This window comes from Colletotrichum fructicola, assembly GCF_000319635.2.
Source record: "Colletotrichum fructicola Nara gc5 chromosome Unknown KSG_Nara_v1_contig07, whole genome shotgun sequence".
Taxonomy (NCBI): Eukaryota; Fungi; Ascomycota; class Sordariomycetes; order Glomerellales; family Glomerellaceae; genus Colletotrichum; species Colletotrichum fructicola.
In genome coordinates, this window is record NW_027094057.1 from 1,952,322 (window position 1) to 1,967,230 (window position 14,909).

The 14,909-nt window shown below is 56.3% G+C and overlaps 5 protein-coding genes across 5 annotated transcripts; 4 read left to right on the forward strand and 1 right to left on the reverse strand.

The window, feature by feature from the left end:
• Positions 1-297: 297 nt before the first annotated feature.
• Positions 298-1,509, forward strand: mcr1 (NADH-cytochrome b5 reductase 2; the record flags this gene model as incomplete). Its single annotated transcript, XM_032029882.1, has 3 exons — positions 298-342; positions 467-839; positions 941-1,509. 3 exons carry the CDS (start codon positions 298-300, stop codon positions 1,507-1,509), a joined length of 987 nt encoding a protein of 328 aa, XP_031890609.1.
• Positions 1,510-2,058: 549 nt separating this feature from the next.
• Positions 2,059-4,815, reverse strand: CGGC5_v012250 (putative glutamate carboxypeptidase; the record flags this gene model as incomplete). Its single annotated transcript, XM_066152665.1, has 3 exons — positions 2,059-2,168; positions 2,227-4,568; positions 4,805-4,815. 3 exons carry the CDS (start codon positions 4,813-4,815, stop codon positions 2,059-2,061), a joined length of 2,463 nt encoding a protein of 820 aa, XP_066007877.1.
• Positions 4,816-7,600: 2,785 nt separating this feature from the next.
• On the forward strand, positions 7,601-9,897 carry CGGC5_v012251 (uncharacterized protein; the record flags this gene model as incomplete). Its single annotated transcript, XM_032029879.1, has 4 exons — positions 7,601-7,652; positions 8,164-8,472; positions 8,531-9,310; positions 9,365-9,897. 4 exons carry the CDS (start codon positions 7,601-7,603, stop codon positions 9,895-9,897), a joined length of 1,674 nt encoding a protein of 557 aa, XP_031890425.1.
• A 1,279-nt stretch (positions 9,898-11,176) lies between these two features.
• mug84 (Meiotically up-regulated gene 84 protein) lies at positions 11,177-11,917 on the forward strand (the record flags this gene model as incomplete). The annotated part of the gene is made up of 1 exon (XM_032029878.1): positions 11,177-11,917. One exon carries the CDS (start codon positions 11,177-11,179, stop codon positions 11,915-11,917), a length of 741 nt encoding a protein of 246 aa, XP_031890427.1.
• A 395-nt stretch (positions 11,918-12,312) lies between these two features.
• On the forward strand, positions 12,313-13,816 carry ARP4 (Actin-related protein 4; the record flags this gene model as incomplete). The annotated part of the gene is made up of 2 exons (XM_032029877.1): positions 12,313-12,367; positions 12,444-13,816. 2 exons carry the CDS (start codon positions 12,313-12,315, stop codon positions 13,814-13,816), a joined length of 1,428 nt encoding a protein of 475 aa, XP_031890428.1.
• Positions 13,817-14,909: the final 1,093 nt, after the last annotated feature.

The following is a 14,909-nucleotide window of genomic DNA, read 5'->3' on the forward strand; positions in this document are numbered from 1 at the left end:
TAGAAATACCCCGGTTTTTGCACCTGGCGCGGCCTCCGTGGCCAGCTCATTATCGGCGGGGATCGGGGGAATCGGATGCATCCCACGTGACCTGTACGTCATCCACCGGCGGGCGCAGGCCAGAGCTTTTGCGGGTTACTCGGTAGAGAGCTCCCTTCCCACTGTCTCGGATCCAACCCCCCCAAGCTGTTCGACCTGCCCGCGAGTCGGATCTCTCTTCCACCGCAACTTTTCTCAATCCACGACAACCCTCAATTGACGTCTCCGGTCACGAATACCGCCAATTGAACCGTCAAAATGTTCGCCCGCACTGCTCTCCGGGCTGCGCAGCCCCTCAAGATGGTACGCTTCACCCTTGCTCCAACAGATTTTCCCCGCGCTTTTCCCACTCGGCCCTGTCTCCCGCCTTAAGCAAGCTCCAAACAGGAACTTTTGAGCTGACCATTGGATGTTCCCCTCCACACAGCAAGCCCGCCGCTACGCGACCGAGCCCGCGGCCAAGTCCTCCTCCTCCAGCGCGGCGCTGATCGCCGGCGGAGCTGCCGCCGCCGCCGGCGGGGCGTACTACTTCTTCTCAGGATCCCCCGCCGTCCAGAAGGCCGAGGCCGCCGTCGGCGTCGCGCCCAAAAAGGCCCTCACGGGAGGCGATCAGGGCTTCGTCTCGCTCAAGCTCGAGGCCATCGAGAACGTCAACCACAACACCAAGAAGTTCCGCTTCGCGCTGCCCGAGGGCGACATGGTGTCCGGCCTTGACGTCGCGAGCGCCGTCCTGACCAAGTACAAGGGCCCCGAGGACGAGAAGGCTACCCTGAGGCCTTACACTCCCATTTCCGATGAGGGTGAGTTATGTTCTTCCTTTTCCCGTGGCGATTGGGCCCTGGAAAACAATCGAAACGGGAAAACCTACCGCAAGAAGCTGTGACTGATGATATCATGATAGATGCCAAGGGCTACGTCGACCTCCTCGTCAAGAAGTACCCCAACGGCCCCATGTCCACGCACATGCACGACATGGCGCCCGGCCAGCGCCTCGACTTCAAGGGCCCGCTGCCCAAGTACCCCTGGACGCCCAACAAGCACGAGCACATCGCCCTCGTCGCCGGCGGCACCGGCATCACGCCCATGTACCAGCTCGCGCGCGCCATCTTCAGCAACCCGGACGACAAGACTAAGGTCACGCTCGTCTTCGGCAACGTCACCGAGGAGGACATCCTGCTCAAGAAGGAGTTCGCCGAGCTCGAGAACACGTACCCCCAGCGCTTCCGCGCCTTCTACGTTCTCGACAAGCCTCCCAAGGAGTGGGTCGGCGGCAAGGGCTTCATCACCAAGGAGCTGCTCAAGCAGGTCCTCCCCGAGCCCAAGAGCGAGAACATCAAGGTCTTTGTCTGCGGCCCTCCCGGCCTGATGAACGCTGTTTCTGGTAACAAGAAGAGCCCCAAGGACCAGGGCGAGCTTGTTGGTGTCCTGAAGGAGCTGGGATACTCTCCCGACCAGGTTTACAAGTTCTAAGGTTTGCGGTCTAAGGCTATGTAGATGGGAGGAAGATGTTACAAAAAAGAGGTGGAGGAATGCATGTATGACTATTAAAGGCTATAGACGCATAGATCACGTAAAGCCTAAAAGAGAGGTTCAGCTGATTGGATCATGCTTGTGCTGAAGGTGAAATTGATGAAGCTCATGGGGTTTGCAATAGTAACAACACGTCCCAAGTCTACCGGATTTGGCAAACCCTGCTGTAACCGCGGAGAGGGGTTCACAATCTATCTAATTGGTTTCACACACCGTTCTCCCCTTTATCTCCCTCGCTCTTAGTTAGGGTCAACGCCTTCTTGCAAGGCCACATCAAGTACGTCTGCTTTCTGAAATCGAGAGTTTGGCACCACTAAGCCACATCTGTCGAATTGGATAGTCCTGCATACTTGTTGATATATCGAATTCGCAACCACGCTATGAACGTATCGTACAGGTCGATTCGCCTACATTTGATCCAAACCTCGGCCATCGTCTACTTACGTTATTGATAGCTTACGTACGGTATTATCTTGCCCTCCGCACCAATTAGATGCCCTTGGTGGCGGAAGCGACACACTCGTTGATGATGCCGGACCACTTGACGGCGTTGATGTAGTCCTTGGCATCGATGCTCTCCTGCAGACCAGGGTAGACAGCTTCATTTCGTCAGCATTCAAAGCTCATCATCAAAATCACAATCAAAGGAAAACTTACCTCCAGCATATCCAGTCCACAGACCGGGCGCGAACACGACGTGCTTGAACCAGCTGCGGCCGTCCAGGCCACCGGGGTACAGGAAGTTGCGCTCGATGCCTTTGTAGCTCTTGTTCACCCACACAAAGGCGAGGCCGAGCTTGATCTTGCGGATGATGTTCCACCAGGGGATGTCCTCCTTGAGCTCCCAGTCGACCCAGGCGGCCGTCTCGTCGAGGTTCCACGCCTTCTCGCGGAAGGCGGCGATGGAGGTGCGCAGGACCTGCAGGGAGGCGCGGAACTGCGACTGCGAGCCCTGCGCGTCGGCGTCGGCGACGGCGACGCTGGCGCGCTGGCGGAAGACCGCGTCGTCCGTGACGGGCTCCGCGGCGGCGAGCTTGGCCTCGACCTGATCGACGTAGCCGGAGAGAGCATCGGCGTAGTCGGTGGCGTTGAAGCGGATGACGGGCACGTTGGAGAGCTCGGCGACGACGAGGCCGAGGATCTGGGCCATGGTGCGGTGGTAGACGAAGCCCGGGTCGCCGAACTTCTCCATCCAGTGGAAGGAGTCGTAGTTGGAGTGGTACTGGTACACGGCCTCGTCGTTCTCGCCGCCGAAACCCATGTCGATGGAGGGGATGCCGGCGAAGTCCTGGAAGGCGGTGAAGTCGGAGCCGGAGCCCATGGTGCTGATGCGGCCATTCCAGACGTCGCCGACGGTCTGGCCCGGGACGGTCTGGTTGGGTGAGGGAACGATGTGGGTGATCTCACGGAGGACCTTGTGGAGGAGGGGTGCGGCGGAGGTGCTGAAGTGAGGGCCGCGGACGCCGACGTCGACGTTGACGTAGGCCACCGAGGCGGCGGAGAGCCAGGGGAGGTATTCTTCGACCCACTCTGTGCTGCCGATGAGGGAGTATTCCTCGCCGTCCCAGGAGGCGAAGACTATTGTGCGGGTTGGCTTCCAACCGGATGCGACTGCTACACCGACGCCGCGGATGACTTCATTGAGGACGGAGGAGCCGCTGTTGGGGTCACCGGCGCCGCCGGCAATCCAGGCGTCGCGGTGGTTGCCGACAACGATAACCTCGTTGGGAATGGTGCCGTTGACGATACCAATTACGTTCCAGAGAGGGGTCGTGGTGTAGTTTTGCTCGTTGTAGAGGTTCAGGACGACGTTGTCAGGGGTAGGGCCGATGTTGTACTCGACGCCCTTGTATGCGAGGCCGAGGTTACGGTTCCAGTATTTGTTGAAGTCCTTAATGGAGGGGCCGTGGCCATTCAGCGCCTTGAGAATAGGGATGGCGTCGGCGTAGGAGATGGGGATGGAGGGGATAGACGGAGTGGCGTCGTCCACGGGGGCGCGAGGGGCGCCGGGCTTAGAGGGGTAACCCGGGGTGGAGGGGTCACCGGGCCGGACGGAGAGGAACTGGGCGCTTCCGCGCTGGACGGCGCTCGGGTGGCGGGCGGGGCCGTCGGGGTAGGCTTCGTAGCCGTTCTCCTCCGTAACCTTGCCGTCGTCACCAGGGTCGCTATACAGCAGAGCACCAATCATGCCGAGCTCCTGCGCACGCTTGACCTTGAGGCCGCGGAAAATGCCGCCGTACTTGGCAATGGCGATCTTGCCCTCGAGGCTGACGTTGGCCTTGACGAGATCTTCGTAGTCCTGGTACGTGCCGTAGTTGACGAAGACGAAGGATCCAGTCACGTTGCCGCTGGCGGAGTAGCCGTGGAAGGTCGGCACGCGGTTCGGCAGACCGGAGCTGGGATCCTCCTCGAGCACATCCTCCTCAAGCGCGGCCTTGAACTCGACCTTCCAGGCGGACTCCTCCTCATCCTTGGACTTGGAGAGCAGAGAAAGGCTGTGGTCTACGGGGTAGTTGATGTACACATCGTAAGCAACAATGTCGGACTGGATGCCCCAAGACTCCCACTTCTCCTTGGTCCACAAAGCCTGTCGGGCTGTTAAATGCTGTTTGCTCGCAAGTGGTATCACATTACTTGCCTGAGAGTAGTTTTGACCTGCGAGATGGGGGCCGGCAGTGTAGTACCTGCTCCACTCCTCGGCCTTCTCAGATGAGGGAACCTCAAAGAGGATCTTCTGGACTTCCTCGTGAGTGATGGGTGCACGGTTGAAGCTGTTGGTCAGGGACCAGCCATGGTGGTGATGGTGGTGGCGTCGGGGTGGGTCGTCGACGAATAGCGCAACGAAGAAGAAGACGGACCAAAAGATGAGGATGGAAGAGAGCGCGATGGTACAGAAGCGCCGCAGGACGTGATTCTGGTAGCGGGGTCGGGGCGCACCAACGTAGACGTTGGTGATGAGCGGCGTCCGCTCATTAGCCATTTTGTCGTGGTAGCGCTTTCTGTGGTTCGTGTCAGCCGAGTCTATATCACGCAGCTCTCGAAAGCTGAAGTCGCGAAACTCTGATATAGGGAACGAGACGGGCGTGAAGTGGTGATTGAAAGCAACATGAGACGCGGATGCGCACATGTGGCTTACGATGGTGGTTGCATCATCGCGCGGCCACCAGCCACACTAGCTCAGGCACCAGACAGAGCTCCAAAAGGTCGCACGAGGACGACAGCAACGCGTACTTACTCTTGTGCCATCTTGCAAAAGCACCGGAAGCCGTCACCAGAACACAATTGACAAGCTTCTCTCTGCGCTTTTTTCCTGCCGCCAGAGATGTAGTTGAAACAGAGTTGGAGAGATTACAAGTCTAGCACGAACATTGCGTGCTTCAGTTGATGTTATCAAGCGTCAATGGGTAACGGTTTTGCCGATCGGCTGCCGCCGGATGGTGACGCCTCCACTGACACTGGCCACCCACGGGCGCTGATTTGGCTGACAGTCACTGAGAACCCGCCCAGCTTGCCTGCTTCCAGCACTGGCTGACGAATGGGCTTGGCCTCCTTCCTGTTTCGGGGACACAGGCGAGCTGGGGGGCTTTTGCGGGGTCATCGGCGGTCCGGTGCCGACTTCAACACCGGACTCTGGAGATAACAGGCGTGCTCACCACGCTGCGAGATACGGAGCGTCGTTGCGGTTCACTCGTCGGCGTGGGCTATCCTATCTGCTTATCTCATTAGATCGGACCCCTCCAAATTCGACCCGTGACACCGCATCGACAGTCTTACTGCGTCCGATCTAGCATGGCACAAGCCCGGGAATATAAGCACGCCTGAGGAAACACAGTTTCGATCCATCGTCATCATAAGAACAGGCGTTGCATCATCCGTTCTTTGCCTTCGTTAGCGGCGACGCCTTTGCCGCCTGTTCCCCTTAACCCCTTCAGCCCCTCGAGTCAAGAGAGTCGAGACACACAACCTCCCTTCTCCTGCGCCTGTGACTGGACATCGGCCAACACCCGGTGATCACGCAATTGATTGGGTGGATTCCGTCCAATCACTCAATCAAACTCTTCCCGGATACGCTGTCTGGCAACCACCACTCTCCGAGGCTGGAGTCTCTGGGTGCGAAACGCTGCGCCTTTGGTGATTTTGTTGCCGTCTGGCGGTGTGCAATGTCTTTGAATGAAGCAGCGACAGCACATGTCTTGTCTTAGGGATTCGCATGTTCAGATTTCATGCCGAACGCTGCGCTGGCAAGCCGAACAGATAGGGTGTCCCCTGCGTAACATCCAATGGGCCCGTGATGATTATTCAGCTGGTGCCAGTGCGCCCCAGTGTGTCATTTTGTCCAGCTGCCAACTCTGCGCCCACGCTCCTGCAAGCCACCCCGAGGTTCGGCCCCGGCTTCGGCGAAGTCGGTCAGTCGCCGCCGGGAAAAGAGGCCCCCCACCATGGTGAAGGCTGGACGTCATGGCAACTTGCGGGGGGTGCAACTTCATTTTCGCCCAAAAAAACAGCAGTGTCTCTACTTTTGCGTTTGAGGCGCAACCACAAATCGTCCTACAGCGAGGACCCCTGCCTTTTCCCTCACACCCTCACCGACTCCAACAACAGGAGCAACAACCACAAAGTTTCTGCCGACAATCGGACCCTCTGTGGCGGCCGTTGGAAGCGTGCACAATGGCCGGCTTGCAGGCATTACGCGGAGTCGCAGTGCAGCCGGACCATCCATCTCCAGCAGCAAACATCGCCCCCCCTGTTCCAACACCCGTCGCACACCTCCCGACCGCCTGCCCGCACCGCACCGTGGTCTGGCCTGGGCCGACCGGGTACGCACCGGGAACGCTGTCTTTCTCGCTCGCTTCAGCAGCAGCGGTTGCAGGCAGGGAAGCCGTGATGGAGAAGTGCGCATTGCTGTGGCCAGCAACACGGGGCACCGCGCAAGCCGAACCAGCGTCCCCTACAAATCTGCAGAGAAGAAGCCAAACTCTCTCACTGACCCGTCCAGTCCATATCCGAGACACATCTATGCCCACGATCATCCCAACTCTGTTGCCAACGCGCAGCAATGCATTTCGACTACTTCCCTCGCGTCTCGCGCTCACGTCACTGTTTACAAATGCCGTTTGTCGACACGACCGTTGATGCTGGCGCTGATGCTGATGCTGACCTACTATGCCCACGAGCCGTGATGGGTACTTCATAGTGAACGCCAAGTAAGGAAGGGTACGGCAGGCGGGAATGCCCACCTCCAGAGCGGTGCTCCAGCTAGTGGCTATTCCCCGGTAGGCGAAGCCGAGGCGGTTCCAATGGTGGCCCGCCCGGAGGCGTACGGCCAGATATTCGCCCCTCCACGAATTCGGTGTACTTGTTGCTTGAACCAAACCGCAACCCTCTTGTCCCCCTCCAGCCAGTGGCCCAGACGGAATACAGAGACTTCCGTCAGCATTATTGGACGGGATCGGTGCAAGAGAACGGGGAAAAGGTCGAGTCCCCTTCCTGCCCGCTGCCCAGACATTCCCACTGCCATTCACGGGGCTCGAACTTCTGCAGGAAGCTGGGGTGGGAGGTGGGAAGGGGCGGATGACTCCCCAGCTCCGGTGCGGATACATTACCCACGCTATTCCCTGTCCGGCCCAGTGCAGCCGCGAGCCTGCAGACATCGAAGTGGATCTTTCCCGTTAGGCCTTTTTTTTCTTCTTTTTTTCTGCTCTTTGCGCTTGACGAACCGCCTTTCCCATCCGCTGCTTGTGTTCTTGTGACTCCCTTCTCCAATTCTGCCTTTTTCCCTACCTTGTTTTTAAAGGCCGTTGGTTTCCCTCGATTCTAGATTTGCCCCTTCCTGACTTATTCTGCTTTATTGCTATTCCCTACGTCGCACAAGCGCAGACGACGGAGAATTACTACGTCACCAAGGATCCAGCGCTGAAATCTGATACTACCATCCGGGTCGATCACTTACTTCAGCGTGCGGCAGTAACATCGATCCTTCCGAACTTCGCGACTTGGTCTTCTCCCATACTTGCGGTCACAGATCTTCAATATGACCAAGCCAACAAAGCCCAAGTTGCCCGCGAAGCAGTTGGCCATTCTGGGTAAGACGCGCCCCGGCTTTTCAAAACTTGTTACTGCGATTGCTTTTAACTACATTTGATCTACAAATGCGAATCCGTGCAACACCACCTAGTGCCGGGCAAGTGCCTTTACACAGCCAAGGAAGCAGGCACATCGCGGCGTCCGGGATCACACAAGAGAAAACATTTGGAGCATTAGGAAGCGTTTACACGAGAGTCGAGAGCGCATGGGTCGGTTGGGAAATTCACGTCTTGTCGCCCGAAGCCGCCTGTCCTTTAGCCACGCATTTACATCCCCTAAGCCTACCATATCTTACTTTCGAATGCGACGTGGAAAATGGTCCTGGTCTTCCGAGCTGCCTGATCAATGTGAATCGACCGTGGTCGAGACTTCAAACACCAAGCCCAAGGCGGTTGGCATGTCACTGCTGCAGATTACACCTTGCGCCCGACGTCATATGCATCGCGAAACCTTCAATAGAGGTGTCCTCCAACCTAGTCCGTCTTCTGCATCGCTAACAGTCCCGTGTAGCCGTCGCCCGCTTTGCCGAACCGCTCGCCTTGACCTCCGTCTTTCCGTATCTCCCAGAGATGATCAAAAGTTTCGGAGTAGAACAGAACGATGTTGCGAGATGGGCCGGCATCACATCCGCCGTCTTCTCGTTGGCTCAGAGCTGTACTGCAGTCCCGTGGGGTAGAGCATCCGATCGATTTGGAAGGAAACCGACAATCATTGTTGGTCTGCTCTCGACTATGGTATTCTTCGTTGTTTGGGGAATGTCAACCAGCCTGCCCATGGCGATTACTGTTCGCGCTATCTTGGGCAGTGGTAACGGTAATGGTAAGCATACCCATTAGTTTCGATCACCAATGACGTCTCAGCTAACATGCGCATTCAGTCGGAATTATCCGCACAATGGTAGCAGAAATGGTCCCCGAAAAAGAGCTACAGCCCCGAGCCTTCTCCATCATGCCTCTGGTCTGGTCGGTCGGTTCCATCTTCGGCCCCGCCTTCGGTGGCTTCTTCGCCAAGCCCGCCGACCGATTCCCCTCGATCTTCGGCGACAGCTGGTTCTTCACGACTTACCCCTTTGCCCTGCCGAACCTCCTCGCTGCCGTCTTCTTCCTCCTTTCCGTTACGAATGCGACCCTTTTCCTGAAAGAGACTCTCGAGAGCAAGCGCCATGAGCCCGACTGGGGCCTGACTTTGGGCGAACGCCTCACTCGTCCATTCCGTCGCACTCGCCACTACCACCGCGCAAACACCCGCGCTCGCCGCGCCTCTTTCGTCGACGGCGAGGCTACTGCGCCGCTCGTGCCTACCAAGCTCAACCCACCCACGCATCCGCTCGAGGACAACAAGCAACCCTTGGAGGCACCCAGCATGAAGGAGGTGTTCACGGCGCAGACGACTATCAACCTTATCTGCTACACTTTCCTCGCTCTTCACTCCGTCGCTTACGACCAGGTCCTTCCGGTATTCCTCAACTACCCTGTTGTCGAGCATACGCCAGAGAATACCCACCTGCCCTTCCAGTTCTCTGGCGGCTTCGGTCTTGGCTCAGACCGCATTGGCACCATCTTCACAATCTATGGCATCACCTGCGGTGTGATTCAATTCTTCGTTTTCCCGCCGCTATGCAACTACTTTGGTGTCCTCCGCTGCTTCCGCGCATGCGGTATGTATAATTTCCTCCCGCTTGCATAAATTCCAATGCTGATGTCTCGCGCAGCTCTGACTTTCCCCGTCGTCTACATCCTGACCCCCTTCACCGTCCTCTTCGAGACGACCTTTAGCCGCTACGCCGCGCTCATGGTCGTGATGTTCACAAAGGCATTCGCAGTCATCATCGGTTTCCCCTGCATGACGATCCTCCTCACGAATTCCGCCTCCTCCCTTCGCATCCTCGGCACCCTCAACGGCTTCGCGACGATGTTTTCCGGATTCGGCCGCGCCTTCGGTCCGGCCGCCGCCGGTGCTGCGTTCTCCTGGGGTGTCGGCAAGGGCTACGTCATCACCTCCTGGTGGTTCCTCGCCGTCACCGCCATCATCGGCGCCGTGCCCATCTACATGCTCGTTGATAGCGATGCTCTCACGCAGTCGCCCGACACCAGCGACGACGAAGAGAGCACCGATGACGACGACGACACGATCACAAGCACCTCGAGCGGAGAGGCGTCTGGAAGCGGGCGGGAGACGGAGCCGTTATTGGCAAGGAACGGATCGGCTGGGTATGATTCCGTCAGCACCCCGGCCCGCTCATGAATCTTCTGCATTTCAGCACCGTCTTGCATGGTTTTCTATGAGCGAGTCTTGCAAATAATGCATATACGAGGGTACGAGATACGGCTGACTTTAATGTTTTGAATCGGCTATCTCTCGACACATTTCCGACTTTTCCATATTGACAGCATTTGTTGTTGTCTTGGTTTGGGCCAAAGTTTGTTCATTGCAGGCGCTCAGCATTGCGGGCCGCTCATGGGTTGTTATTCAGGCATCAAAAAGCATTGTTTATGGGGTTTTCATTCATACGCATCGATCATCTATAGATGTGCACAGTTCCAGCTGATTAATTTTACAAACATTTCAATGAATTGGGTCTCTCCCCTTCTGCTTGATGTGATTTTGGTAGTGGCCATGATTCAATGAGTGGGATGTCACTCCCAACGTCTGGTTTGCGCAGTTGCGGATTCGAAACAATTAACCGTACTCAGCGAGTGATGTCCAATACGACGTGTACTAGCCGGTAAGTCAAACCACGAATTCATGAATGCAGCCAGCTCAGGCAAATTAACCTAGTCTCAGCTTATTAATGAGGTATCCTGCGATAGCTTGTCTGGGAACTGCATATCTGGAGCAACGAAATGTATACAAGTCATTGGTCTCTCTGTCTTGTCTTACCACGGCATGGCTTGGTTAGTCAAACTCCGATGGATAAGTTTACTTCGCACACATACATATGGCCCTAATGAGATATTCTAATGGGTCCCGCAGCGGCCACGCATCGCCAGTCGGTATCTCATCCGACTATATGCAACTAAGACAAAGCTGTTGTCAGACCTGGGCGGCCCCGGTGGACTTGGTGGCACAGGAAAGCTGAGTCTCTTGGACGATCTTCGTATGGACGAGTTTTTGTTTTTGTTTTTCTTTTTTCAGTTGATGTTCGTAGGGTTCTCTTCTTAATCAAGTAATTAAGAATAGCGGATAAGTGATTCACCAACTAAAAGTTAGGCCATGACTTTGTATCATTGCATGCTCGGTAATGTAGAATTGGCAAACATTGGCCAACCTGAATGGCTTGCAGTCAGTGAGGACCGGGCACCAAATCGATGCCGAGCCACTTACAGACGGCCCCACCCGCTGCCGTCCACATCCCGGCGGTGGAACCACGGGTCGCGTTCCAGGGCCGCAGATTGTGGATAAGGAAACCGCATTTCAACATTCAACCCCCCTTTGAAGTTAAGCCAAGGCGCAAACCTCGTCATTGCACAAGTTCGACAGCAAAACACCCTCTCAACTCGGGCCTGACGCCCCCAAAGTCATGATGTCCTTTTCGTCGGAAGAGGAAGACCAAGTCCTCTCAGATACCCAATCCATCGCGTCAGAATCCAGCGACGGCGAGGAATTGCCCCCGCGGCCGCTGCATCACAACTACTTCGCGCCCCCCTTCTACGGCCGTCCGCCGACTCCCTTGCCGCCCTCGCCATCGCTGACATCGCTCCTGCGTCCCTCGCGACCGACAACCCCCGATGCATCCGACGACGACTTCGAGCCCGTCCCCCGCGCGTCGCCGCAGGTCCCGACTTACGAATACTACGGCTTCGTATTGTACCTCTTCTCGACGCTGACGTTCATCGTCTACTTGCTGTGGTCCTACCTGCCGTCGCCGTTTCTGCACGCGTTGGGGATCTACTACTACCCGAATCGATGGTGGTCGCTGGCGATACCGGCGTTTCTGACCATGTTGGGGGTTTACATCTACATTGCGCTGGCTCTCTACAACGTCGAGATCATGACGTTGCCGCTCAATTCACTCGAGACGGTGGTGGACGACGCATCCAAGGTCGGCGTGATCGACAGCAAAGGGCGGCTGAGGGACGGCCAGGCCAAGAGAAGGTCGCGAGACAAGAGGGATAACAGGTTGCCTGGGGGAGGGCTGAATTGGAAGAATATCTGGAACGAGGGGACGGATGCCGTCATGGACATCCCGCTAGCAGGTGCCTGCGAGGTGCTTTATGGAGAAGGGAGAGATTTCGAGTCAGAAGACGAGTACATCATTACCTAAGGCTGACAGCCGGGACGTGAGGATTTATGACACATTGAATAAGATACCCTTTGATGCAAGCTTGAAGCCATATTCTTCACTTGAAATACTTGTGATTGGTTTGCCTGTACCTCAGCGCATTGGGTAGGTAGGTATCGATCCAGAGTCCTTCAAAACTGTGGATCATTCCGACGCTCGGTGAGAAGCTCCACACCGAGAGCTCGTACAGTGTGTCGCGATCCGACACGGTGGGGTGTGGCTGAAATCTCAGCCTTGCAGCTTCACCCAACCACGCCAAATTTCGACCACGACGCGATCTTCAATCAGGCGCAGCATCGCAACAACCCACCACACCGCCCCCGAATCATCTCAATTATCTCGGTGGCTTGTTGCATCACATCTTCGACTCGATCAAAATGTCGCAACAGCCATTGTCCTCGTCGGTGCAGCCGACTGACATCTACGGTGGAGGTGAGCTAGCAGCGGAACCCCGTCCCTTGGCCGCCTTGCGCGCGCGTTGTCACCGTGTCTAACTGTCGTGCAATAGATGAGGTCTCCGCCTTGGTTCTCGACCCAGGATACTGCAGCACTCGCGCTGGCTTCGCAGGCGAGGATGTCCCCAAGTCTGTGTTTCCGTCGTTCTACGGCCGTGTCGGTTCCAACGATCCCCCGACCGACGTATTTGGCGACGAGTGCCTGATCCCCCGCGCCGACTTCGAGGTCCGCAACTACATGAACAAGGACAGCGTCGTTGAGGACTGGGATGTTGCCAACAAGATCTGGGAGCACATGCTCATCACTCGCCTCCAACCTGCGCGTCCTACACCTCCTTCTAAGAATGGCCTTAACGACGACCCTAAGACGGAAGCCGAGGGAGGCGAGGCCAATGGTGATGTTGATGTCGCCATGGAGGATGCCGAGACTCAGGAGAAGGCTCTGCAGGAGAACCCTCTTTTGATGACTGAGGCGCCTTGGAACTCGGCTAAGTCCAGAGAGAAGGCCATCGAGATCATCATGGAGAACTGGGGCTGCCCTGCCTTTTGGCTGAGCCGAACGCCTGTCTTGGCTGCCTTTGCTGCCGGAAAGGCCAGCGCTCTCGTCATCGACGTCGGTGGCGCCAACACATCCGTCACGGCCATCCATGACGGTATGGTTCTGAAGAGATCCATCCAGAAGTCCCCTGTCGGCGGTCTGTGGCTGTCTTCGCAGATCCGCAGCCTGTGGGAGACATCAGAGCCCAAGATCGACCCCGTCCCTACGTTCCTCGTCGAGAACAAGACTCCCGTTGACGCGGGTGCACCCCCCCAGTTCAAGCAGCGCCAGTTCGGTTTCAGCATTACTGACTCGTTCCGCACTTACGAGGAGGAGCGACTGCTCACCGAGTTCAAGGAGTCCGTCGTCGAGACTTGGCGCGGCCCCGGCAAGTACGCCGTCCCCCAGAACGAGGAGCTCGCCAAGCTCCAACCCGGCCGCGTCTTTGAGTTTCCCAACGGCGCCAACCAGATGTGGCGCGAACAGCGGTACAAGGTCTCGGAGGGTATGTGGGACGAGACGGCAGCGTTCCCGACGGCGAACGAGGAGCTGCGCCTTAACAAGAACCAGACCATCCCCGAGCTCATCCGCGCGGCGCTCAATGCCGTTGACGTCGACCTGCGCCCTAACCTGCTGGGCAACATCGTCGTCACCGGCAGCACCAGCTTGCTGAACGGCTTCAACGATCGTCTCAACAACGAGCTGACGACCATGTACCCGGGCCTGAAGATCAAGATCCACGCTGCGGGTCTGTCCAGCGAGCGCCGCTTCGGTGCCTGGATCGGTGGCAGCATTCTGGCCAGCTTGGGCACGTTCCACCAGATGTGGATCTCGCGTAAGGAGTACGAGGAGAACGGTGTGAGCATTGTCGAGAAGCGCTGCAAGTAAATGCTTGCTGCCGGTGCCTTGGAATCTCCTGAGTTAAAGGGACGGAAAGCAGGAGTCTGGCGGGGTGATTCAATTCGTTCGCGTTACCTAAGACGGCGTATGGAGTTTTGCGATAAAATTATGGTCTTTTCTGAGTTATCAGAGAAGGTAGGGCGTCAAAAGATTACGTATCGTCATGGTTGTGGATGGAAGTAGTGTCTATGAGTGTGAGCCGCCGAACAGGCTAGATAGTTAGTAAGGAATACACAAAAGTGTCGACCAAGCTGTCTCGCGGTATTGTGAGGATTTCCCCTCGCTTTCTGATGCTCTTGACCCTGGATAAAGGCTTTCGGAAGAGGTATCGTGAGGTAGTTTCAAAACTTGGTGGGATATGGGCCCTTTTTTTTTCCACGCTTGATTGCTTGTATGATTGCTATCGAAGTCAATACCCAATACTTGATCTATGGGATAGTCCTTTCATCCACTATTCGGGCATATACTGGTTGAGCTCGTTGGTGAGATGGTTTTGCAACTTGACTGAAAGTCTTGGTGGTTTAGACATGCGAGAGGGAAACTATGCTCTTTCCATAGTCGTGCATGAGTTTTCTTTTTGCACGCATTGTACACCCGCTCCGTTCTTGGAAACAGCCTGAAAGCTATACTGAATAGATCACGCCAACGGAGCCAAGCAAATTAGTTCCTGATTCTACTGGACAGATCTCAAATCAGCAACGTGCGAAACTTGGGCGCTATTCTCACGTTAAGGTAAGGTAGGTAGGTATTATGAGCCTGCTTCTTTCCTGACGCAGATTTTCCAGTGTACCTCAGGCAGGCACTATCGCGATGGGAGCTCCTTCCCAAGTTTCGATCACTAACTCTAGGCTTCCTACCTACTATAAAAGAACCTCAAATTTCTCTCCTTTGCACCCACCTGCCTACCTTCTGGTTGAACCACAATGCGCCTTTCAACATTGCCATAATCTTCATTCCTCCTTCTTGGGCCGCACCTCTGAGCACACATTTTATGGTCTTGGAACAGACATTTTTGGCCTGCATAACTTTCCAACCCACAGATCTGTGTTACTACAGCTCCTGCCTCAAAGTATCTACATCC